Source organism: Takifugu flavidus, chromosome 10, assembly GCF_003711565.1.
Source record: "Takifugu flavidus isolate HTHZ2018 chromosome 10, ASM371156v2, whole genome shotgun sequence".
Lineage (NCBI taxonomy): Eukaryota > Metazoa > Chordata > Actinopteri > Tetraodontiformes > Tetraodontidae > Takifugu > Takifugu flavidus.
Window position 1 is genome coordinate 5,906,420 of NC_079529.1, and position 24,443 is coordinate 5,930,862.

Genomic DNA, 24,443 nt, shown 5'->3' on the forward strand with positions numbered 1-24,443 from the left:
TTACATTCGTTTTGGATAAGACACGAACACGTTAAACTGCCGTTTCGTCGACCAATGTGGCGCGCGCTTGTCTCGCCTCTCCGCTGAGGGGTGTGTTCAAAGATTTAAATCCCTCGGACATGCGCAGACGCGCATTCGTGCTGTTGGGTGCGCCATATTGGTTGGCTTACACGGGGAGTGGAGCTGGAGCAAACCGTTTGAAAAATCAAACCAGTTTGCAGACATGAAGTGCTTCAAGGACGACAAGTAAACCAACGCGGTAGGAATCATCTGCTTCCCCGACAGCAAAGTTTCCGTTGCTAAACACCCCCTGCCATTTTTTTTTTCCCTCGCGAAGGGGTTATCGATAAACTCGGCTCCAATGGATCCTGGGACCGCTTGGATCCAACCGGAGCAGAAGGGACCTGCCAATTCCCTGTGGATGCACATTTGGGAAACCTCTCAGGGATTCGGGGCGAACTCCGGCATCGATAACCACATTCACCACCAGCGCAACTTTGTAGCGCAAAATGGCAACTCCGCGGACTCAAACGGCGAGTACTGTAAAAATGTGGCAACGCCGTCGGGGGGTGTTTTTGGTCGCCTGCCCGAGCGAGAAAGCGGCGGAGACCGGGGAAGTGTCCGGAGGAAGGGCTCGCTGTCGCCGTCGTCCTCCTCCTTGGACTCGGAGGCCGAAAGCTCCTCGCCGTCCGGCTCGTCTCTGCAAATCGACAACTTGAACGTCGCCGAAGAGGCCAGCCGCTTCCTGCATTACAGCGAACGCGAGTTGAACGAGAACAACCTGAGACGGCAGCATGTCCCGCCGTCTTTCCACGGTGCACAGCAACACTGTCGCAGCATGCAACAGTCGTTCGGCCACACCCCCGCCGGGATGAAGCATCAGCACGGCTACAAGCAGCACCACCACCACCACCACCACCAGTCACACTCATCTGGCCGGAGGAGGCACCTGAACAGGGCCAACACCTTCCACGGCATCAACCCGCTCTTGTCCTTCGTCTCTAATGGACTCTACCTGGACTCCTCATGCAGCCTGTGGAAAACCAGGCGGTACAGCCCGGGCATTAATGGGTAAGGAGCCCGGGTCAGTGAGAGGCCACACTGAAAACAATCATTCACTTTCAAAGCCCATCTTCAGTTGCTGTGCACCAGCCTTTTTTTTTTTTTTTTTTTAAACATTAATCAGAGGTTTGAGATCATAACTCTAGTCCTGCTTCCAATGTTCAGCCCGTGATCCCTGGCATTCTATTGTTTTGATTTCAGTTTGCATGAAGAAATAATGGATTTCTTCAATTTCATCTCTCCACGGCCAGAGGAGGAAGCCATGAGGAGGGATGTTGTGAACAGGATAGAAAGGGTCATCAAGGACCTGTGGCCCACAGCACGGGTATGCCTCTCCTTTTGTCCTGTGCATGCAAAGAATCTCCTGGCGACTAACTCGAAATCAGGGGCCCCGTCTTTGGAGGCAGAGGGAGGACACACTGCAACGAGTTTGTGTTTATTCTGCACATTACTTGGTAAATCTCCGCTGGCGTTGCTCAAATACACTGGTAGGCGTGTTTGCGCATTGGGAGGATTCTGTGAAACTTGTTTAGTTGCAATCATAGCAGACGGCAACAAAGTTTACACAGCCAGAGACGGCGTGTCATTACTCTCCTTACCGCCATTCAGGAGCATGAGTGAAATATTTTCCATTAGATGTTGGCAACAGAATGTTGGAGGATTTGCAACAGCATGAAAACGGCACTCAAAACACACCAGTGTCCCATAATGGGATCGCGGTCCCCCTCACCTCTAAATGTTATTTCACGCTTTAATGCTGGTTTTTAGACGTAACAACACTGAAATATTTTAAATTCGTGTAAACTTTACAGGTTTTTTAGTTTACATTTCAGGTCATTGCCTTTTAGACCCATCGGCACTATTTAAATGTGTAGTCACGGCATTTGAAACCTATCAAGCTGGAAATGCAACTCTACTCTCAGATATTTGAGTTTGGCAGTAAAGTTTTTAATATATTTTAGCATGAGGTTTTTTGTTTGCACAGATGTAAAGGATCTGCACATGTACACTTGGCCTCAGCGCCTCAACGGTAGCACGGAGGCGTCAGTCAATGCTCCATATATTTGATTTGTTTTGGATTTTTCTCCGCGGTATTCGAGGATTTGTTTTCTGTTTGAAAGCCTGCCGCTCAATCTGCTTTTGGCCGTACAAGACGAAGCATGAGCGAACAAACTGGTTCGATTGCAAGCTGCCGTGTTCAGCGTGCCCAAGCGTTCGGATCACACTTGAGCTCATTTGATTTATTCTTTGCAGGTGGAGATATTTGGCAGCTTCAGCACTGGACTTTATCTTCCAACAAGGTAAAACATGTTTGTTGGAGGCGGGGCTTGCCCACGGCTGCATCACGCCCTGCTATCATGAATTAAAGTGTTTTGTTTTATTCCGCGCTTAAGTAATAAGTTTACATAGTTTGTGGTGTCACCCAAAGGTTTCCTGGACATTTGGAATGACTATCAGGGTCCAATCAGCTTTGATCCAGATCATTAAAAATGGAACTACTGGCACATCCACAAGTGCCGTTTCGACTTGTGCTAACTTGAGTCTTCTCAGAAGCTGTAATGTTCCGTATTTTCCCCCACCCTGAAGCCATTTTTTCGCTGCCGTGCGTACAAAGTCGGTACAGGCTGGCAGGGTTTAAAGCCTGTTGTGAGCCCAGATGGTGCTTGTGAGCAGAGCACTTCCCAAGCACATATCCCCGTATATGTACCACATTTGCAGACCGGAGCACACACTCGCCGGGTGTCTGCTGAGTTCGAGTGTGGCTGCGTGCACTCCTGTCCCCTCTGAGAAAATGTCCAGCAGGAATCTACTGACCTTGCAATGCGAGCTACAGACATGTGCTTGAAATTAATAATTTTCTGCTCCAGTGTTGTGTAACCCCCCGTTACTGTTGTGTAAGTGCCTTCGCAGAAAACAAATGCTCTTGTTTGCATCAGCATGGGAAAACGGTCTCCCTCGGATTTTTATTGCCAACATTCAGTGTATAATTGAGTGAATTATGTGTAGTTTCCGTCTTTCTCATGAACGGCTGCAACAACGCCAGTCTGCCACTAGATGTCAGTGTTCCTTTTCTTGCAAGACACAAGAGGCCTCCAGCTTCCTCAAATATAAATATGTGCTGTTATTTACTGCTGTTATTCTGCTACATTTTCAGTGACATTGACCTGGTGGTGTTTGGAAAGTGGGACCATCCCCCACTGCAGGAACTGGAACAGGCCCTGAAGAAACGCAATGTGGCCGGCCCGTACCCCATCAAGGTCCTAGACAAAGCTACAGTAAGTAGGCAGAAGGTGAAAACTCAAGGTATTGTATTGTTTATGACTGAAATTCTGGGGTTTTTGTCCTCAGGTTCCGATCATCAAGCTTACAGACCATGAAACTGAAGTGAAGGTGGACATCAGCTTTAATGTGGAGACTGCTGTTAAAGCAGCACAGTTCATTAAAAGTTACCTTAAGGTTGTGTTTTTTTTTTTTAAAATTATTCAATATGCAACATTGTTTCTAATATTAAGTATTTGTTATTTTGCAGAAATACACTGTCCTACCACCTCTGATATTTGTCCTCAAGCAGTTCTTACTACAGAGGGATCTGAATGAAGTCTTCACGGGTGGAATTGGATCCTATAGCCTTATTTTAATGGCCATCAGCTTTCTGCAGGTAGAAAAATACTTCTCAGAGTACTAGAATGTTATTACTATTGAGAGTTTTTTTTCAAGATATTATAAATATAATTTATGCTCTGAATGGATGTGAAGGAAGTGGGTCGTTAAAGTAATGTTCTGGGCAGATGTGTCAGGCTGTGCACGCTGTCAGGTCAATGTTGATGCATTCACCTTGTCTCATCTGTCAAAGCTGCACCCTCGGATCGACACGCGGCGCACAAATATCAACCTGGGCTTCCTGCTGATCGAGTTCTTTGAGCTGTACGGCCGCGATTTCAATTACATGAAGACTGGCATCAGAGTGAAGAATGGAGGGGCTTACCTGTCCAAGGAGGACATGCTGAAGGCCATGGGAAGTGGAAACAGACCATCAATGCTCTGCATAGAGGATCCAATACAGCCTGGTGAGACGGGGATTATGCCATTCATTTCCCAGTCAGATCAGCGGTCTTCAAATACTTGAGCTGATTCATTCTTGACAGGAAACGATGTGGGACGCAGCTCGTACGGCATTCTCCAGGTCAAGCAGGTGTTTGATTTTGCCTACATGGTGCTCAGTCATGGTGTGTCTCCTCTCGCACGTGCTTATCCCAACAAAGAGTACGACAGGTTGTCCTCTTTAGTTTCATCAAGTCCAGATCTGGTCGACTGCTCCTCTCGCTGCCCTTTTAAAGCCTCTGTTCATTGTGTCCCTCTGGTACAGTACATTAGGACGCATCATCAAAGTTAGCCCAGAAGTGCTGGCCTACAGGGACTGGACAATCAAGAAGTGGGGGACCAAGCAGAACACTAAGCTGGAAAGTCTCGGTAACTTTGGCTTTGTCTGCTTCCTGGAACTGTTCTGTAGCTGCAAATGTCTGAATTGTTCTGATGTTTGCTTGTAGATATCGAGACCTGTGAAAAGGACCTGGCTAAGCTGGTGCTGGTTTCTGTGGAGGACCAGAGAGACACTCCCTCTCCGCTCAGCGCCGACTCCCCCTCGCCTTCTCCGGTCTTCCTGACGAGCCCGCAGCATCACTCATCGTCATCTTCCGCGTGCTCGCTCTCTTCCTCTGGAAGCGACATTGTGAGGCCGAAGGATATTTATTTAGCTTTTGTTGACATCATCAGGTTCTCCTGCATTCCTCACAGTTTAACATACGCCTGATCACAGGGCTGTTCTGTGTCGGCTTCAGCTTCATCGTATTTTGCATTTTATTTTGCCCCCCTCCAGGAGTCGGAGTCTCCCTCCAACAGTGCTGTCCACCTCCATCCCCTCACCCTGGCCTCCGTTCACTCGGTGATTCAGATGGCTGCTGACCCCAGGGTTGCACATCCAACAGGCTTTATCCACAACACACCTCAGGTCTGTTTCTGTTCAATTTACAAAAAAAGCCTCATCCATTTAAGGCCCAAGTGAAGTTGGAGATTTTAAAAAGGCCTATTTGCATAATTCTCACTGCATATTTTACTTCTTTTTAGGTTCAGTTGGCTCTTCCAGAAGGCTTAACTATCCCCTCGCTCTCCGAATGCCAGTTTTACCGGGAGAATCTACCTTCCATCAGCGTCGTGCACAGTCACATCACACAAACCGCACACGTTTCCCAGCATACCAGCTCTACAAGCCCGCTTCCCAGTCCCCTCCATCATATCCAGCATCCTCAGGTAGGAGGGCAGCAGAGCCACATCTACGCCATGAGGTCCAATTCTCACGGCTCGCTAGAGCCAAGTAAGTTCAGCTTTAAGCACAACCAAGGCGCCGGCCTTCAAGGTCAAAACCACTCTCAAGGTAACTTCAGTCCCCAGAGGCGATTTAATCCTCCGGGTCATAATCCGGTACCAGGTTTGAAGAACCAGCAGCAGTACAACCGTCAAACCTGGCGGCGCAGAAAGAGGAGCAGCCTTCCTGCGCTGAACCACATGACTGGAGCCACATGACTCAGCCCGCCCATTATAGGTTTTTAAAGGCTTTATTTAGACCATCTTTGATACTGTCATTCAGCAGCTGTGCTACCAGTGTGTTTTCTCCATTCTCCTCTCAACTATACACCTACCTTATAGGGTCAGGAATGTTAGAACCCCAAGATATCGAGCGATAAACTGAAAGTGCTAGGTGTAGTTTTTGTTACTGTCCTGACGCTCTTCAAAATTTCCTAAATCGGATGCACACCAGCACACGCCTGGAGTGGTTTGCAGATTTCAGTCTCCTCATGCGCCGTGTTCGATTCTCGCACCACAGTCCCACAACGGCTTATCAAACCTGGTCTGTCTTGAACCTTTGACACTCTCTGGGCCTTTTAATCCCATTTTTGGGCATGTTTAGTGTGATTGCAGCCCCCCCTTGGTGGCGCTCTCCTCTCAGAGCTCTTACAGCTTGGACTATCATTTACAACTAGTGTTTTGGAGCAAAGTGAAGCACTACATTTCTACCTATGCAGCGCAACGCTGACTCAATGTTTTCGGTGTGACGGCACAAAATGGACTTTGTCTCAAGTGCTTAAACTGTGATGACTCGTTTGAATGTATTCTTTTCGTGTTTGTCGTCTTTTTTTTTTTTTTTTCTACAGAGGGTTTTTTTTCTTCACATTGGCACTATTCGCTTTTTGTATTCTAAACAACCTAAATTCATCACGTTGTTTCATGTTTGTGTTTATGTGCAATATTACTTGCTTTTATTTAATTTATTTCACATTTTAGTTTCATCATAGGGGTCCTCCCCACTTTTTTTTACTCCTGAACTACACTGATCTGTGCAATAGATGGATTTAAGGGCCTTAAAGGAATTGCCTGTGTATCTACTGCTTTCTGATGGTATTGCAATGTGAGGAATTTGCCAAAAACATCCAATAATGCCAATGTTTTCCCACCACTCATCAGCATTTTAAATCACTATTTTGTAGTGGACTTTTACTTTGGTATATTTCCTGTTATGGAGCAATGTTCCTTATCCATATCATTTGAAAGACAGTTGGTGCTATTTATAACCAGCAAAATGCTTGTTTTGCCTTATCTCCTTTTGATTTGTTACAGCTTGACTGCCTTCTTAAATGACCAAAATTTGTCCCGTTTCTTTGTTTGTTGCCAGGTTCTTGTGTACATATTTGTCATATATGCATTTTTATTTTATTTTTTTGTTGGGGGGGTGGGGAGAAGCACTGCCAGGTTTACTTGGCTTTTATTTTTTACATGCAGCTTGCAGGTGAATGATCCAGGGACAGACTCTGGTTGCAGTTTTTTCACCATCGACATCATACCACTTTGATTTTCTTCCAATGTGATCAATCCAAACAGTTGTGTAAGAGATTATCTTTACCTGTATTTAAGTCTTTATTTCCAAGGCAAGGTTTAAGACATTGTAGTAGATGACATGAGCTTGGGATGTCAGAAGAGAAGCTTCTTTACAATTCAGAGAAGCTGATGAGCAAACCAAAACTTGGTGAAGTCATAATTTCAGAGATATACAGACACACACACACACACACACACACACACACAACCCCGCTTACTGAACTGATGGATTTGATGTGACACGATCCGTATTACAATCGTGTGGCTACTATTAGACTTACCTGGTGTCAGTTGATGGATTGTAATGTTATATTGCCACAAACCAAATCCCCAAGCTCATGTGTGTGCAATTGAGGACAGATTATGTAAAAACCGATAGATGTATACCTTGTTTTTTTATGTAAGTTTTTTCTATTTTTTTAAATAAACATTTTAAAAAGCCTGCCCCTGTTGTGTGTTTAAACTGTGTTTGAATGCTGCACTGCAAATAGTGAAGAAAGAAGCCTGCCAGGTTAGGACAGCTTCTCAAGCCGAACATCTGAGGAGCTGGAAAACTCAAGTGACGAGAGAAGCCACCCCGGACCGAAAACGAAGAAAACCTTTGCTACGAAACTAAAGATGTTGCACCAAAAACTAAGATTAAATTATATGTATTTTGCCAAGTTGTGTTTTATGACCATCTGCTTTCTGTTTCCCGTCACTGAAATTGTTTTTAATGTGTTTTCTGTCACGTTTCACGTCTGACTGTTTTGGGCGTCGATGGGCGGGGCTAGAATTTTGCATCTGATCTCTCCGCAAGCCTAATATATAAGATTATTTTCCTCTAGAAAGCAGTAGAGTTGACATACTTTTTTTTACCATTTAATACAAAGCTAAATACAGGTTTGCGGTATTGTATCCGTCCATTAACTCCAACCGATCCAATTTCGTTGAGCATGGTTTTCCTCCTGTAGTGAAACAGAATGTCCATACGGTGGGGGTGTTTCTCAATGTAAATTCTGTCCTCTGCCTCTACGTCACGAGTGCCCCCGATTTTACGTCAAATCTGAGTAATATGAATATTGAAAATATATCAAAATATGAGCTGCTTCACCTCCGCGCCCTGTAATACAGAATATGTATTTGTTTCACTCCAGCAGGAGATGAATTAATCTGAGTCGTTTTTGTTGGTATCTGTTGGTGACGCTGGTGGATCTTGGCCTCATTTAATATGGCCATTATGTCCCTGGCAGGGTGCTGCTGAGTCCAAGAAGATGACTTAAACCAGGTCACTCCTCTGAAAGCTAATGGCGAGCGGTTAAACCCGATTAAAGCAAAGAGATGCCATCACAAACCAACTTTTCCTCCAAGATTTAAAAAAATCTCGCCGAGTAATGTGAATTGGATCCCGCCCACTTGTTGTTATCCACTTTCCAGAGTCTGTCTTTGAGGCTTTGGCACGGGACCTGCTTATAATATTGATAAAAGCTGCATCGGTGTTCCCTGGAGAGGGTGTCTTAAACAGATTAGTTGGACAGGGCTGCGGTAATTCTGCAGACACGAACGCGCACGCTGGCGTCTCAACAATGGAAAAAAAAATCCATTTCCTTTATGCACCTCTACCTATATGCACACACTCCTCGGGGAACAGGAACAGCTTCCAACCTGTGGGCTTTTCATGCAGAAGAGAGCTCTGTAAAAATGTCCCTGGCATTGGTAGCAGAAATTCGAATCTAAAACAAAAAACTGTATTTTGGGCTTTAGTGTTAGTGTAACTGGTGGAACTCCGCGTTGTGTTTTAATGAGACTCTCGTGTCCAGGATTATCTTTTTATTCTGACAGCAACAAATAAAAATACGAATAAACAGTTAACAGCCCGCTTCCGTTCCTCTCCCACAAGAGTATATTGCAAAAAGGGGACAATACAACTAGTTACATACCTGACAGCAACAAATAAAAATACGAATAAACAGTTAACAGCCCGCTTCCGCTCCTAGACACACACAAGGCGGGAAGACATACATTAGCGAAACTCGTCATGGCAAGTATGCTAACGGTCGAAACTGTTTAAACTTCATATTTAAGTGCTGGTATGTTCTATTGTATTTATAACATGAATAAACAAACACATTAAACAATCAATTAGAATACATAAATGTATGAACAGAGAACCAAACGTAACTAATCCAAATTGATGTGATGGAAAATGAGACACCCACCTCTCCCACAAGAGTATATTGCAAAAGGGGAGATGCAGAAGGATCACCATCACTTTTATAGGGGACACACAGAAGAAGAAATGCAGGACACCGGAAATTCTGTATGGACCATATTTTGTGTAATTAAACGCCCCATAACATATTATGACACAAAAGCCCTGTTACATTAGAACATTACTTTTTTTCCCTTTTCATTCATCAGATCTTATCTCGGCAAACTTTACAATCCGTTTCAGCAGTTCTGGAGGGAACTCGGAGAAACATCTGTGCAGTGAGAGGACTTTGATAGTCTTCAAACTGAACATGCACTTTGCATTACATTGACAAGTTCTTCGGGATTAACTGGATTCAGAAAAGCCTGGGAAATCCTCAGGAGCAAAAGAACCACTGGTCATTCGCATTTTCAGGGAATCGAAAACATCCGGATCAACTGATAAAAGGAACATTTCGGTCAATTTCTTCTGCGTTCTGCTGGGAACGAGCAGATATCAGTCATGCTTCATCCGGCCTCTTGTCAGCAGCCAAGCAAGCAATAATCGTCAGGTCCATAACCAGTCACACACCACCCTGATACGAGTGCCTTCTTGATTGTAGACTTTGGCAAGGAGGCTCCCAACCCCTCCAGCCTTTTCTCGACTTGGTAAAGGGGCTTTTGCTCACCGAGGAAATAACTGCGATTATCCACTTAATATCTACTTTGGTTTTGTTTTGGGTTTTTTTTCTAAGTCCTAATAATGGGTCTGGGTTTTGTCCCTCTAATCGATTTATTTACTCGATTATCCACCCGGCTCTGCAGCCTTGACCTGCCCATTTTCTCCGGCAAGTTGTCTGACTCAAAGCCCCCTGAAACAAATGTCTAATTCTTCTCCATTTTCAACAAGTGGGAGTATCTCATCTCTGCAACCTTGCAGAGGGAGCAAATATGAATAATTTCCAAGTTGTTTTTTTCCGCCATTCCGCATGCAAATCAATAAAAAGGTATAAGGTGCGTTCAATAAACAGACAGCCTTCTCCAGGCAGCCGTTCTGTGAAATCCCGGCGGCTTTAAATGAAGTTTTCTGAAGAAAAGCCGAACAGTTTTGCCTCCGGGCTGTTTGCGGCTGTCAGGATCTTGACGGCACAGCATTTGCGTCCTTGCATATTCGGGTCCCACGCACACAGGACCGGCGTCAAAATGCTACCGACGTGTTTGGGGGGTGGGGGGTTGCGTGACTGACAGTGGGAGCAGATGTCAGGTAAGTCACAGGTGTGTCCTGTCAGAGGAACACAACGTGGCGCCTTTAAAAGTGTCAGTCTTCATAAGATCTTACCAACAACATGCATCTTAAATCTTTCAGTGGGGAAAGAATCTACACGACCAAAAGTGGGTCAGAGGTATTTAGTAAATCTCAAAGGCTTTTTTCTTTTCTGGTCCAAAGCTTGAGTTGGGAAGAGCTCATCCCTCCAAGGCAACTGATTAAAAGCTCAATTCCATATTTATGTGGTGCGATATAGCTCTAATATGCATATTTATGTTATCGGAGTGGTTTGTCCTGGCGTTCCACGTTTCTGACGCCAGGGAGAACCCTCCAGCTTTGTCAGCCATTTCCTATTTTGGACCTGAAAATAAATCTTTAGGTTCTCCTCAGTTTGCTTCATGTTTCATTAAAGATTTCTTTCTTGGATTTTCTTTGCCGATGATGCTGCGCACCTGTTCGTTCTGCTCGCCATTTTTCATCAGTCAGAAATGTGTTTTCTTTATTGATGACTGTCAAGCACCCAAAATCATTTCATTGCAGTGATGGAATCATTTGGAATTGATTTCCTTGCAGTCGCTCAGATGCATATGGTGAAATCACAGAGGGGATGATGGAAAACACGGTGCTGTTTCAACACGACGAAGCTCTGCTAAAAACACCACAGAGTCCAAAGAAGGACGCAGAAATGAGTTTCTGTGTGACTGGATCTAACAGGAAGCCACGTTGAACCCATAAATGCAGAAATCAGAGAAAAGTCAATGTCAAACCTGCCGTTGATTTGCTTTAAGTCACTCTGTCCTGCACTGTGGGGGTGTGCAGTGGAGACGTTGCAGCTTCCCACTCAAATAAACAGGAAAAGTCAAGGATTCTTTATTGAGAGGAGTCCAGTCTCTTGCATACTTAAAGTTGACTTTAGCAAACTTTTCACCTTATCTTACACTGCATATGGAGCAGTCTTGCTTCATCCATGCTGGAGTTCTTGAGAAAATAGATTACCTCCTTTGTTTCTTCCGTAATGCTTGGGTTGGTAAGCAATAGTCATTAGGCTCTTGTCTTTACTTCTCCTGTTTAGATGCTCTTTTTAGTCCCAAGCAGACGGTTCTTTTTAGGTGTCCTTTCTTTACCGACTCAAAAGAGTGCGCTGCATCCTGCCTGAGATAAAACAGTCCAATTCAACCTCCCTCTGACCCTCCGACATCATCATTCAAACAACCTATTTTGCTCTAAATATAGAATCCCCCCCCTTTTTTTTTTTTACCTTGGCAGCAGAGTACCTCCCACACATATTCATTAGTTCATTACCTGCACTGCACATTTAATATTTATTCATTTCAGCCTAATGCATGTTGCCCCCCCCCCCCCCCAAGGACAAAATGAACACAACCAATGTCAACAAATGGCACCAACCCCTCTGAAGCGCTGCCTTCATCGCCCCCTAATGTTCCTTCAAAGTTACGAAACAGTCGCCGCGGCTGCAAAATAGGCTCGGAGATGTTGTGTAAACACGCAAACTGGATATCTTCCTGGTGAATCGGTGCAGTTAGACTGAGGCGCGTTTGATATCATATATGCCTGATGGGGGTGACATGGATGGATGCATCTGCAATGTGTCGTGTAGCGCCAGTGTTCTTTCTCCAGGTGTCTGGAAGAACAAAGACTCCACGGGGAACTCTGGAGCTCTGTAAATATACTTATTCCCACCCTCTCAATTCAGATACGGTGTTTCTGAACACTTTCTGAAGTCCACTCCAGAAATAAATGGAGGTCCGGTTTCCATCCGGTTCACATGATAAGTGAGTGTTGGGGAGAAAGTGATCAGTTTTCTTCCCGTGCTGTTGCCATCAGAGGAATGAGACGGAAGCTTCAGTTTACTTGCTGCAAGGGCAACCACACGTCTGCAGTGTGAGCTACAAGTGTGGGCCCTGGTGAGGTTTATTTTTATACTAGCACACCAACATGTAAGATTACAATAAGCTTAAGTGTAAGCGTCATATGATAAAGCATAAGCGTCACAGGATAAAACAAACATGATATATACAAAAGGAACATATGAGAAAATGAGGGATGGATGGTCAGGTTGTGTTCTGCTATCCTGAGGTGATAGAGCATCAGCTAAAGTAGGTCAGGGTTCTGGTCAGGAGTGATAATAAGTAGTTACAGCATCGTTATATGAACAGTTTGAACCTAACAATGAGTCCCTGGTGATTCGCCCAGTTAACAGAGTAGCGCACACTTAAAGAAATGTGTTTCTGTGAACATTTAATTTCTGTCAGAGGATGAAAACGACGCCCGGGTCCTCTGACGCCCTCGCTGCTTTGTAAACTGACTTTTAATGGCAGTTTGCAGCCGGCACCGACCCACAGTCTCTGGAGCTCATATCTCGGCTCTTTAATTTTCTCCGGGCTTCTGAACTAACTCTCATAAAGCAGCGACCCAAAGGTTTTCATCACACCGTCGCGTCTCTTGCGCGCGTTTCCTTCATATGCCCCGAGCTCTACATAAACAAGGATTTTTGGATTGTTGTTGTTTTTTTTTTAAACCCCCACATGAGCAGTGAGGGGAAAGAAGCAGAAGAGGGAGGAAAGTAATCCATCAACAGCAGACCAGCTTTGGTTGGTTTGAGTGGAAATTCGTGCACCAATGAGCAAAATAGAAGTAGTTTTTGATGATATTTCAGGTGGTCTTCGGTAGCATGGGTCCCTGCAGGAGAGTGACAGGTAAATTGAGCGTCGCTTGATTAAAATCCCCTGGAGAAGATGGAGGTCGCCCTCGAGTGTCATTTAAACGTCTTGTTTTGACGGCAGCGATGACACTGAAAAGCATGCTTTTCATCTATCCACTGAAATCCGTGCAGGGCAACTGATTAAAAGATAAAAACTATCCATCAGATTACCAGCTGTGAGTGATAAGAGAGGGAGGAAGGTACGGTTGAGCCTCAGTAGGAGGCGTTCGCACGTACGCATACGTGCACGTACGCTGCCACGTGTGTTGTTCTGCTCCAACAATATTTCCTCCTTAAAACTTAAACTTTGGGAGGATTCGGGATAAAAGACACATCCAGGGAACTTTATTTCATACAAAATGAAATATCCCGGTGCATTCAGGGACACTGGTTCGACAACAGCCGCAGAAAGATCTTCGAGATCCATGGGATCAAAGTAGCTGGTCTGCTAATTCATCTAGAATCTGTCCATAAGGCTCCATCTGTGCACCGTCGAATGGGAGGAAACGAAAGCCGAGTGTCACATCTTTTCTTTTCATTTTCATTTTTTTCTTTTCATGGGGAATGCTTTTTTGGAACGAGGTCATCTCGGGAAAGAATACTGATTCCCGTGTGTGTGTGTGTGTGTGTGTGTGTTAACTGAATTAAACATACCAGTAAATTCAGGGAACCCTTGAACTTGTATGAAGTACTTGAATCTTCCTTTCAAGTGTACAGCATCCTTCAGTCTTCTGAAAGGTAGCGGAGGTGAGTAGGGAAGGCAAAGGAGAGGAAGAAGAGTACAGACACACATGTCACTGGCAGAGAGGAGAGCCAGCAGTAACAGCAGAGCCTGTGATTTCAATTCCCGACGTCAGTCCGGACATTTGGACTGTAGAACTGAAGCTTTTTGCTGCTCAGGGATCATGTTACAGTCAGATCACCTCTCTCTTTCATTCTCTCTCACTCCCTTTCACTTATAACACTATCATGATGGCTGTACTGTTTGTATAACAAGATGAGAGGCCATGCCCTCCGCCAAGACACCCACAAAGCCCCAATATGAATAGACCCTCCTTTCGTTCTAAAATACCTTGAGTAATTTTTTTAAAATAAAATATACTTCAGCTGTCTTCTTCCTTCCGGGCACAGGAAGCTCTGCTTGCCTTTTTTTCAGAATGCATTTTTAATGGATTTAATGTAAATTCTTCTTCCTGGAAATGCAACATGCGTCCCACAGCTCGCCTCTAGACATGCATGTCTGGGAGAGAGAGAAGGCTGTGCCTGCTGTTTGGACGTATGGGCCCAGGAAAGCAAAAAGAGACGAGCCTTGTATGAAAACAAACGGAAATCCGAACAGTTAATCTTTGCAACCTTGAATGTAATAAGTCAGTAACGGGGACGTTTATACTTTATTTGTCCTGGAATCTGACAAAAGAGGTTGTGGATTTCAAATTAGGCCTAGTAAAAGTGCAGCATTTCCTTCCACCCCCAGAGCCTCTTTAATGTGGAAACTATTGGTAATGGAAGAGTGTTTTAATTTACATTTTCCTATTACCCACACTAATGGAACTGAGACCCGCACAAGCATGTATTAAATGTGCTGCATGTGTTTCTACCTCATGGGTCTGTGTTTAATAATGGACCTGGACTCCTGCAGCCGTGCCCCAAGTCCGTCCCCCTGATTTAATATGCCAATAAATAGTAAAAATGTGACAAAGAAGTGTCACATTACCAAAATGTATCACGCTGTGGACTTCTCTGAGTGTTTGCACTAGAAGCTTTATTCCCTTCTTATTTTTAGAAAAATGTCCCAGGAAGCCAGAACTCTGGACCAGAAAGTCCGGTGTCCAGCGTTGAGTGGTCTTATCTGGTCTGCGAAAATAATCTCTTTCATAACGTGTGTGTATTAGATCTATTCAGAAACTGAGGAGTAGGGATCGGTTTTTTGTTGAACAGCACTTGAGCGCTAATTCCCAGCCGGGTACCGAGTGTTTACTGTATCTATGTTGGTGCTCCTTTGAGCTACAAAACAAGTTAAAAGAAAAAACCCTGTCATCGAGCAGCGACATTCATGTTATATACACACACACCTAATTACTTAAACTTCCTCGCACTGACATTGAACCATGCAAGGTGGACATGTCAAAGCAAACAAATCTATAAATAAATGTTACCAAGGTAACTAGCATACCATGGGTGACAAGTCCGGCATACCGTGTGTTTGCACTGATAAGCGTTTGCTTTTAGAGGGATGAACCAGCCTGCTATAATCCATACACAAACAAAATACGCTCAACAATCCAAAATATCATTAAGTGCAAAGTTTATAGATTTAAAGCCGCTGAAAGCATTTTCGAAAACACACGCAGTGAGAGAAGGAGCGAGAGATTTGGCAGCAGCGTGAGCAGGTGAGTGATCAATCAATATTAGGCATTACATTGAGCTGCGTCCACGGTTTATGAGATTATTGTGGAGTTTGGTGCTCGTGAGCACAGCCGAGCGAATTGCTGGGAAGTCCATCATGGTGTCAGAATATTTTCTGTTCCACGATCTCCAAGCTGGTTTCATTAAAAGTGACTAGATACAACCAGTGCTGGAGGTGCCCTCTGGAACTAATTTTCCAACAGAAATTCCCAGCAGGCCGTGTCCATAGGAGGATAGAGAGGACGTGACGTAGTCAAGAGAAGAGACAGAGACTTCCCTATGACCTCACTCCTACTGTTCTCATTCTGTCAAGACATGCAAACACACACACGCGCGCGCACACACACACAGACATCCTCGTATTTCTAGCATTGTGGAACTGGGAACTGTAATAACCGTAATTCACCACCCACCTCTCTACCTTAACTCTAAGTCCAGTAACCCCCCACAGAGCCCAAATCTAACCTCAACCTTAAAAGCAGGACTTCACCCTCAAACAGTCCTTTTAAATTGCGGGGACCGGCTGACATGGCCCTACTTTGCACAAAAATCCTCACTTTGCTAGTAGAACGAGTATTTTTGTATCAAATACAGGGACACACATACGGTTGCCACATATTTACCTCCACCAGGGAGAGGATGTGACAGCCGGTGTCTCTCAGCAAAATAAATTAAAAAGTTGAAGGATTTAATATATTTTCAGGAAATGTTGGTAATGGACCGAGGCATCCTGAATGAATTTTACTGATGTTTTCCGATTCCGGAGGGCCTTTGACCTTTGCTCTTCCAAAGATCAAAGCCAAGGGGCTATGACCATAAAACAACCTACTATGTTATGTAACCTTGATTTATTACTGCCCATGGACAGTCACAATCTCTGGGGCATAAACCTGCTTGGCGAAGGTCTGCGCACTCCGAGTGCTTTTCACTAGTTGTCGAATCAATAATCATTGATTAAATTACCGTCTGATCATTTGAAAATGGTAAATTAAAGGATGAAGTGTCGTTCCTTGATAAGTAACATCTCCTAATGCCATTGGGATGCTGTGAATAATTGAACTCCTTTTCAAAAAGGGGCATTGTACTAATTCTGGGGGGAAAAAAACCCTCTTTGCATTTCTGATTCTTCCACTTCTGAATTCCATTTCCCCCTCTATGGCCAGGGAGATTTTAACGAGATCTTAATGCAAACAGGGCATCCCATCTCTTATCTTCCCTCACTCTGCGACTGTTCACAATGAAGACATGGGAGCTAATTGCTTGGATTCAGCATCAGCCTGCTCTCGGGAGGTAGAAATCAATCAGTCTGTGCGGTTTTACAGCTCCTGCTGCTCAAAGCCAGATCAATTTTCAGGTCTTGATTTTCTAAAACAGTCCTTAATGGAATTCCCACTAAAGTGTAGTGCCTGTAGGAAATACAGCCACAAATGTTGGAACATAAAATGTGTTTTATCGCAGAATCTACGGATCGTGGGTAATGGCAATGGCTGCATCCAGGCAATCTGCCGATCGGATCGGCTGAATCGGAATGGCAATATTTCGGATTTTGTGAAATTTGTATGATCGCCCGTAATGCCTGAATTCACCAGTCTGAAGGATGATGGTGGTTTTTGAAACATTTTGGAGATGCTCCCATTGCACAGATTGGGGATTCACTGTGTTGGTTTGCTAGTGACGATGTTGGTAGCTTTACACAAACAACCAAAGCAAAGCAAATACGTCTGAGTGGCTTTTTCTTTGTTCTTTGGGGCATTTATGTTTTGATCTCTGTCAGTATGTGATAGTCAATAAAGCGTTTTGGGATCTTGAATGTGTTGGATACACACAAACATGTCATCGATGGGAAATCTGTAGTATACTGAACCAGTTACAGGAACTTAATCTAATTACTTTAGAGTAATTTGATTACAGTAGGTTAAGATGTTCCATCTATTATTTCTGTCTCATGTTACTTTGATTTGTTCTGATTGAACTTTTTCAGTGCACAATTGTATAGAGTAAACAAACAAGCTATTTAACTATTTAATTCTCCTTCGTGATCGGATTGTGATCAGTTATCATTTATTTAAACTCACTAATCAATGATTGAACCCAAAAATCCTAAACCTGTAAAGCCTCATTGCAGACGGGGCTGGAGGACGCTTCATTCAAACAGAAAATAGACTGTCATTGAATCTATTCACCGCTATGTTCATCATCCTCTACACAAGCTGGATGAAGTGGTGAAGTCAACCGGACTGAAGGAAGTCAGAGTAGGAAAAATAAGAATGAGAGTGCAGCCGGTCCTGGTTTTAAAAGGAAATACTTGTATACACAGATTAGGTGTGGAATTTAAAGATGTTCCAAAATAATTGAAATTATTTTATGATTGGAAGAGAAATGATTTTCTTTTCCCACTTAAATTAACCTTGGACAAACGGCGCCATGAGAAGGGCGACGGAACGATTCCAGCGCCCACATTAGTCAACAGTTTAATGCTTCCCTCTGGAGAGAACAATATACAGACGCTATAAAATCATTTTAGCACCAAATCAATGCGAACCATTATGTCTCAGTGGTCAGAGTGGCGGCACAGAGGCCAAGAGGGAGAAAACCTTTGAGGACTAATGCTCTTGTAACTTTCGCAGGACTGAAAATGACCAAATTCTCCTGAACATCCCAAATGTCCTGACTAAAACAAAGAAATGCACGGGGTGTGAAAAACTAGAGTCCAGTGATTCTTTTCTTCTGCGCCGTCTTTCAGTTTAATGGCCTCATAAACCAAAATATGGACAAGTGTAATCAACTGCACCTTATGTTTTGGAGTCCCATCATTCTTTTGTTCGTAGGGATTTATGCTGTATAGCATTTCTGTGAGCAGCCTCTTGCAGAGAATCCAAATAAATGGTCCTGTTGGTACTTAAAAGGTGGCCAGAGAAATGCATTACCCATAATCTGTACTGCAAAAATCATTTAATACTCTTTCATAAACTGCTCAGGTAATAGGGTGATGTTTCCTTCGTGGTTAGCATTAGCAGCATTATGGGGGAATCACACAATACAATTTGTCCATATTTTTATACCCTCTTGTTTTTTACTCTTCCTCACCCTTGGATTCCTTAGTAACCAGTTGTTTTTAGATAACACATTAAGGTACTAGGTAGGTGTGTGTGTGTGTGTGTGTGTGTGTGTGTGTGTGTGTGTGTGTGGAGAGTCTATGGGAAGGCAGAGTGTGTCTGCTTTTCTTGACCTCCAGTTAACCCTGAAGAGGTCAATATCTGCAGGCTGTTTTACTGCCTCTTTAATATGCTTCATCACACTACTGATTACCTCCCTCACAGTGTATTCCACATGCAGCTTTGCTCACCTGCACACGTATGTGAATAAGCTGTATCAGAGATATGCCACAAAGTCAATATCACGGCATTAATCATCTCTTTTAAAGGCACAGGTTTACGGATGTGCTGGGGGTGGCGAGCGGTGTCCATCATATTCTTTGTGAGGACAGATGCATTTATTTTGTGGAATGGTCAAACAATTTCCTTTATTTCCTCCTGGGGATTAGTGGAAATGTGCTGGCAACATGCCACCAACGCCTTAACAAGAAGACTGACAAAAGAATCCATTTTCTTAAGCCCATAATGCTCATCTACTGGCCACATGCTGTGCTATTCCATTTACGCTTCCTTTCCTTAGAGCTATGTTTAAAATCAGACTATCAGGTACTAATTATTCATTACCATTGTGACAAATACTTCTTCATTTGCCAACTCCAGGTGAGAGAGAGCCCCTCCCTCCCTGGCCCGGGTCAAGGATTAAATATAATGAACCAAGATGTTGAAAAAGGTGCACTTTTGTATAATGATGTGTCACGTTTCATTTCCTCCATGTGTCATTATTTAACTACGCCGAGTGACACTAGTCATGTTTGTGTCCCCTAAGTGGCTCTCTCCATGGTGCTGAAACATTTTTAACTTTGTTTTATAATATTATTGTTGCTTTTACTGATTTTCCCAGTTAAAGTGGTTCTAGATTATGTGAAAGAAAGGTTCAATATCTCCACAAATGAAAAACAACTTGACCTGTTTTCCAGAGTTTATCAAAAAAGACAATATATTCCTCCCCGCACATCCATTCCCTTTCTTATTCTCTTTACATCGTGGGAAATGGTTATTTGAAATGGAAAATACCACTAAATTTTTGAGTCAACGTTATAATGCAGAATTATTTAACAAATTATAAGGCAATTTTAGTTTACTGTATGACTCAATTACAGGACAAATAATTGACCTGAGCTTAGCACCAATTCTCTATGGTGGACACTTTATTGTAATTATTGGAGACCCAACGTTCCCTCGAGACAGAATTGTTGACTGTCAGGAAAACCAAAAAGGGCAACAGTGGCAAAAAGATTAACGAAACCTTGTTCCGAATGAATTAGAGCGGTGGATTTTTCAGTTTATAATTGAAAGAGAATCACATTTACAGTATTGCTTGTTGTCAATAGATGTGTCCAGTCTGAGTCCTTGTCTGCAGCACTGAAACCTTCTAAGATGACAGAGAATAGTGTATATGTGGAGGTAGGAGAAAATATCCAACAGTCCCCCTGAGGGCCTGTCCTAGAAAAGATGATCACCGGGAAATATCGGCTCTGAATATAAAGAGACGTTCTACAGGTGAGGTTCTGGAAATGGAGGCGGATGCTCAGAGCCTGGCGCTGAAGAGGGAGGTGACTGTGGAGGAAGAAGGTGGCGAAGTCACAAAGATGGAGCGAGGATGAAAACACTTCTGCATTAAGTGTTGGATCCATTTCAGGAACAGAATCTTCCAAGTAGATGAACAAGCTCTTTAATCCCATCAGTGGGGAATTTGGGGCTTTGCATGAGCCATTAAAATGATGGACACACGTGCAGATTATCGCAAAAAAGATGCAAAAAGACAGTGGGGGCATTGGCGAGACTGATGTTCTGATAGATTTCCCTGCCTACTCAAGTATAAGCATTCAAATCAACAGTCGGAAAATGACTTCAACTCCACAATAATAATTTAATTTCACAGATAAAGCATATTGACAATTCACATCTATGGGCTACATGTATGCTTTAGACAGGCACAGTATCGAAAACAATACAATACTCACGTTTACAGCTATGATATCATCTGAACCTACACAAATCAATTCAAAAGCATCACAAACTTTCATACAGTCAATGATCATAGATAAAATATGACATCTTTATTCTGCTCTTTGCTGTGCCTTCTGACTGCAATGCGGTGCCCGTTGTCTAGCTGCAGTGCACACTTGTCACTTTTGAAAAGTATGCAAGGTAGGGGGGGCAGAAAAGTGTGTTACATGTGCCATAACCAACGTGCCACAATTTACGCTGAAACCAATTTCTGCTAAAAGTCCTGTTCTCGCTGAATTAGGTGGAAGCTGCCCCTCAACTGTCGTTAACGTCAGCGCCCCCAAATCATTAAATTACGCAGTGCTATTTGGTGAATATATTTTTTACCCTGGCAACCTTACAAAATTAGCTATTTTGCTGCACTGGGGGGCACTTTTCACTAGCACCCAAGAAGAATTCTATCAATAGACTAAATGACACCAGTCTGTCATGTCAGTGGAAATTTAATGTTGAGTGACAGTCAGTTGGTGGAAATGATGTTTACATTGCATGTAGACACACAGTATTAAGTAGAAATAGCATCAATTATAGCATTTTGTAAAAAGTTATATAATTTTTACATCTTTTTTCCCCTCTACATCTGGGAGGATGGTGCCCTAGCGCCCCCTATGGGCCAACTGCCTCTGCAAAAACACTTGATTATTGTTACAGAATCTATAGTTTTAATCCTTCTTTATGTGCTTATGTGCTTGTTCGCTTACAGTTTACTAAGCAACTATCTCTGCAGGAGGGGCATTTTAAATACCTCTGACTCCTGCAGGAATCAGCTGCACCTCTACCCTGAAGAGCTTAAAACTGGTCCCTAAATCTGGGCGCCACCATCACTGTTTAAGTCGTCTCCAAAAATAAAAACTGTACAGAAAAATCGTCCACCAGCAGCACAGCCCTCTCTAGCTGCTCCATCTCCCTGTTATGGCTTTTTGTAGGACTGAGCAATAAACTCCGGGCACTCGCAGTGGGGATACCCCGGTGGTGTGACCATCTGTCTTCTGCCAGGGTCTCTGTTTCTGAGATAGATGGCCGATCATGCGCCGCTGCGGACCTGCTGCCCTCCATCAGTGGTGTCACCGAGGTTTGGCTCCAGTCCCGCTCGTATCAAGACTGCACCACCTGCCTGGAGCTTGGCCCGTCTGTTTGCCTCCTCTGCGGTGTGTGTGCCCTCCACCTGCTTCCTGCCCACCCCCCCCACCCCCCCTCACACCACAGTAAGCACCCCTGTCTATCACACTATATCCATTTTTATACAACATGGATTTAAATTTGTTTGGCTTCTCGTCCGTTGCTGCTTGGAAATGAAATTGGATGGAGATTCAATGATCTTTTGCTGCATCATCATTGTTCAGCTCTCTGAAGAACACACACAATGCCGGGAGTTGGTCTCTAAATCATGTCTAACTTGACTAGATTTTTTTATTTGTCAGGTTTTATAATGTCCTCAATAATGACAGAACCAGCTGGACCTGTAGTTGCTTTAAAGCACGACTCCCTGAAGTCCCAAAATTGCTATTTTTGTTTGATTAATAATTGGTGTAAGCACTGTAATCTCCCCTCTGAGACTGGTTCTTTATCCATTTAGTGTTCTGCATTCTAAGCCTTATAAAATTTGACAGATTAAACCCAAATTGCTTGTTTTTTTGACTGTTTAAATTGTCCCTTTTCCACACATTTTTAACTCCAGATCAACAGCTGAAATATTGCATCCTCAGACCCCTTTTGTCACATCCTTGTGATGCTCCAATGCATTATTTATTTCATTCAAAACAATTGTATATTTTGGATTTGGGATATATTTGGCATGCCGGCCACGCTCCATACCTCATATTAACTTCACTTTCTCTGGTAAATAATTCAGCTAAATCTACATTTTACAAAGTACAAACCTCTGTGCAGATCCCAGACTAATGCAGATTGTCTAAAAAATCTTTCCCTTTTAGTCATCTGGACTGTGATGCAACACCCGTGTGAAGGTTGATTATACAGTAAATACAAGAAGACGTGTTTATTGGTAACTATAGTTTGACAATATATTGGATATTTTCACATGCCCTCATTTTACTGGTTTGCGTAACTGTAGAGACGACATTAGACATTATCCAAGAGGCATTCATCCATGGCGCAGCTGAGCCGTTTCATTCAGTCTTTGCATAATCCTGAATTCTCCAGTTCACCTTCGACTACAAAGACCTGTTTCAACAGGTCTGGCATTGAGATGAAGTTCTGTCTGGCGTCACTGGCTGCTGACGAAGAGCAGGAATGCGGTCGGGTGGAAAAAAAAATTGCGAGGTGTGCATGTGTGTCAAAGATCCTCAAACTTTATCTTCCCCATTGGCCACGTTTGTGTTTTTTCACTTTTTTTTAAATTCAGCGTTGACCCACAGTGTGGGGTTATATCCCCCCTTTATCCCTCCTCTGGCTCTCTTTCTGCCACTGCACCTTCTTTTCCTGCCTCCCCTCCCCCAGAGCTGTGTCTCCCTCCCCTTGCCTCCACTTCCCTCCCACTTTTCTCTCTCACTCTAAAGAGCTCTCAGTCTCTGTTCTTCCCTTCATTTACTGCTTCAACATGTTGGCAGGAGGAGAAAGAGGAGGATGCTGCGCTCACCCCTCAGTGCTGTCGTGCCACCCCTCTGGTCAGTGCAGACTGTCTCTGACTCCAACACAGCTCCCAGTTGTCTCCGCCTGAAGGACTTTGAAGAGGAGGTGCGGCAGGAAGCGTAGGGGGATCCGGAGAACTCGCAGCATGGTCCTCAACAGGAACAACAACAGCAGGAGAGTGGAGCGGAGCAACTGTTCTTCTGTGGTGGAAACTACCAACATCTCAACAGTGACCATCTCCTCTGCCTCCTCCAGTTTCCCTCTCTCCTCTTCCTCCTTTTCAGCTCCCAGATCCATGTGGCAGGAGGCAATAAGGAGGAAGCGCTACCTCCTCAAACGGGCAGGGGAGTTTAGTGAAGGAGATCGAGGAGGAGGAGGAGGACGGGGTCAGGACATTAGGACCAGGTCCCCAGATTGGCTTTATGAGTCCTACTACTGTATGAGCCAACAGCATCCGCTCATAGTGTTCCTGCTGCTCATAGTGATGGGAGCATGCCTGGCACTGCTGACTGTGTTCTTTGCTTCAGGACTGGTAAGCTGCTCATTCATAACAAGGAGGACACACACACACGTATACACACACGCAGAATTGGCTGAAGTGACCGACAGCTCGCACATTCACCTGCATCATATGCATGCACACTCCTCATCATAGCGCTAATGGGAAGAGAAGGCTGAGATAACAAAAGTGACGAAGAGTTGGGGGCTTCGTTGTTGTCTGACCTCATGGCTGAGCAAACCCCTGAGTCCTCCTGTCACTGTTTTGACTGCGTCGTCCTTGCTCTCAGAGCCAGAATTGAAAGGATTCTTATCAGGGAAGAAGAAAGGGGCAAAAAATATGTAATTTCTATCTCAGTCTGACAGATTATGGGCACAATTCTTATCATAGAATCTATTAATTAACACAGAGCCTAAGAAATGAGGAGAAAAAAATTAATGTGTTGCTTTTAACTTATACATTAGGAAAATAAAATGATCATTTTACTCGATTAAAAAACAAAAAATGAATTTAAATGGAGTTTAATTACCTCTCTCACTGCACAGTGTGAAGTTTCCAGTATAGAGATTTGAATCCCGTCTTGCACATTTGGGAGTTGTTCTATACTGGGCGTTCTGACTCTGCCGCAAT

The 24,443-nt window shown here is 43.8% G+C and overlaps 2 protein-coding genes across 3 annotated transcripts in view; both read left to right on the top strand.

The window, feature by feature from the left end:
- The first annotated feature begins 113 nt into the window (after nucleotides 1-113).
- LOC130532402 (terminal nucleotidyltransferase 4A-like) lies at nucleotides 114-7,435 on the top strand. Of its 2 annotated transcripts, XM_057045056.1 has the most exons (13): nucleotides 114-259; nucleotides 338-1,071; nucleotides 1,264-1,387; nucleotides 2,317-2,363; nucleotides 3,218-3,338; nucleotides 3,412-3,519; nucleotides 3,593-3,721; nucleotides 3,917-4,130; nucleotides 4,209-4,335; nucleotides 4,430-4,533; nucleotides 4,611-4,792; nucleotides 4,940-5,071; nucleotides 5,188-7,435. In XM_057045056.1, the coding sequence occupies exons 2-13, from the start codon at nucleotides 362-364 to the stop codon at nucleotides 5,641-5,643; spliced, it is 2,454 nt and encodes an 817-aa protein (XP_056901036.1). In that variant the 5' UTR covers nucleotides 114-259; nucleotides 338-361; the 3' UTR covers nucleotides 5,644-7,435. The 2 variants fall into 2 exon arrangements, with proteins under 2 accessions (XP_056901036.1, XP_056901035.1); XM_057045055.1 differs by having other exon boundaries at nucleotides 126-1,071.
- Nucleotides 7,436-23,233: 15,798 nt separating this feature from the next.
- adcy2a (adenylate cyclase 2a) overlaps nucleotides 23,234-24,443 on the top strand; it is a 34,330-nt gene continuing 33,120 nt past the window's right edge. The window contains exon 1 of the mRNA XM_057045143.1: nucleotides 23,234-23,846. Coding sequence (XP_056901123.1) covers nucleotides 23,460-23,846 — 387 coding nt within the window. The 5' untranslated portion in view covers nucleotides 23,234-23,459. The remainder of the gene's footprint in view (nucleotides 23,847-24,443) is intronic.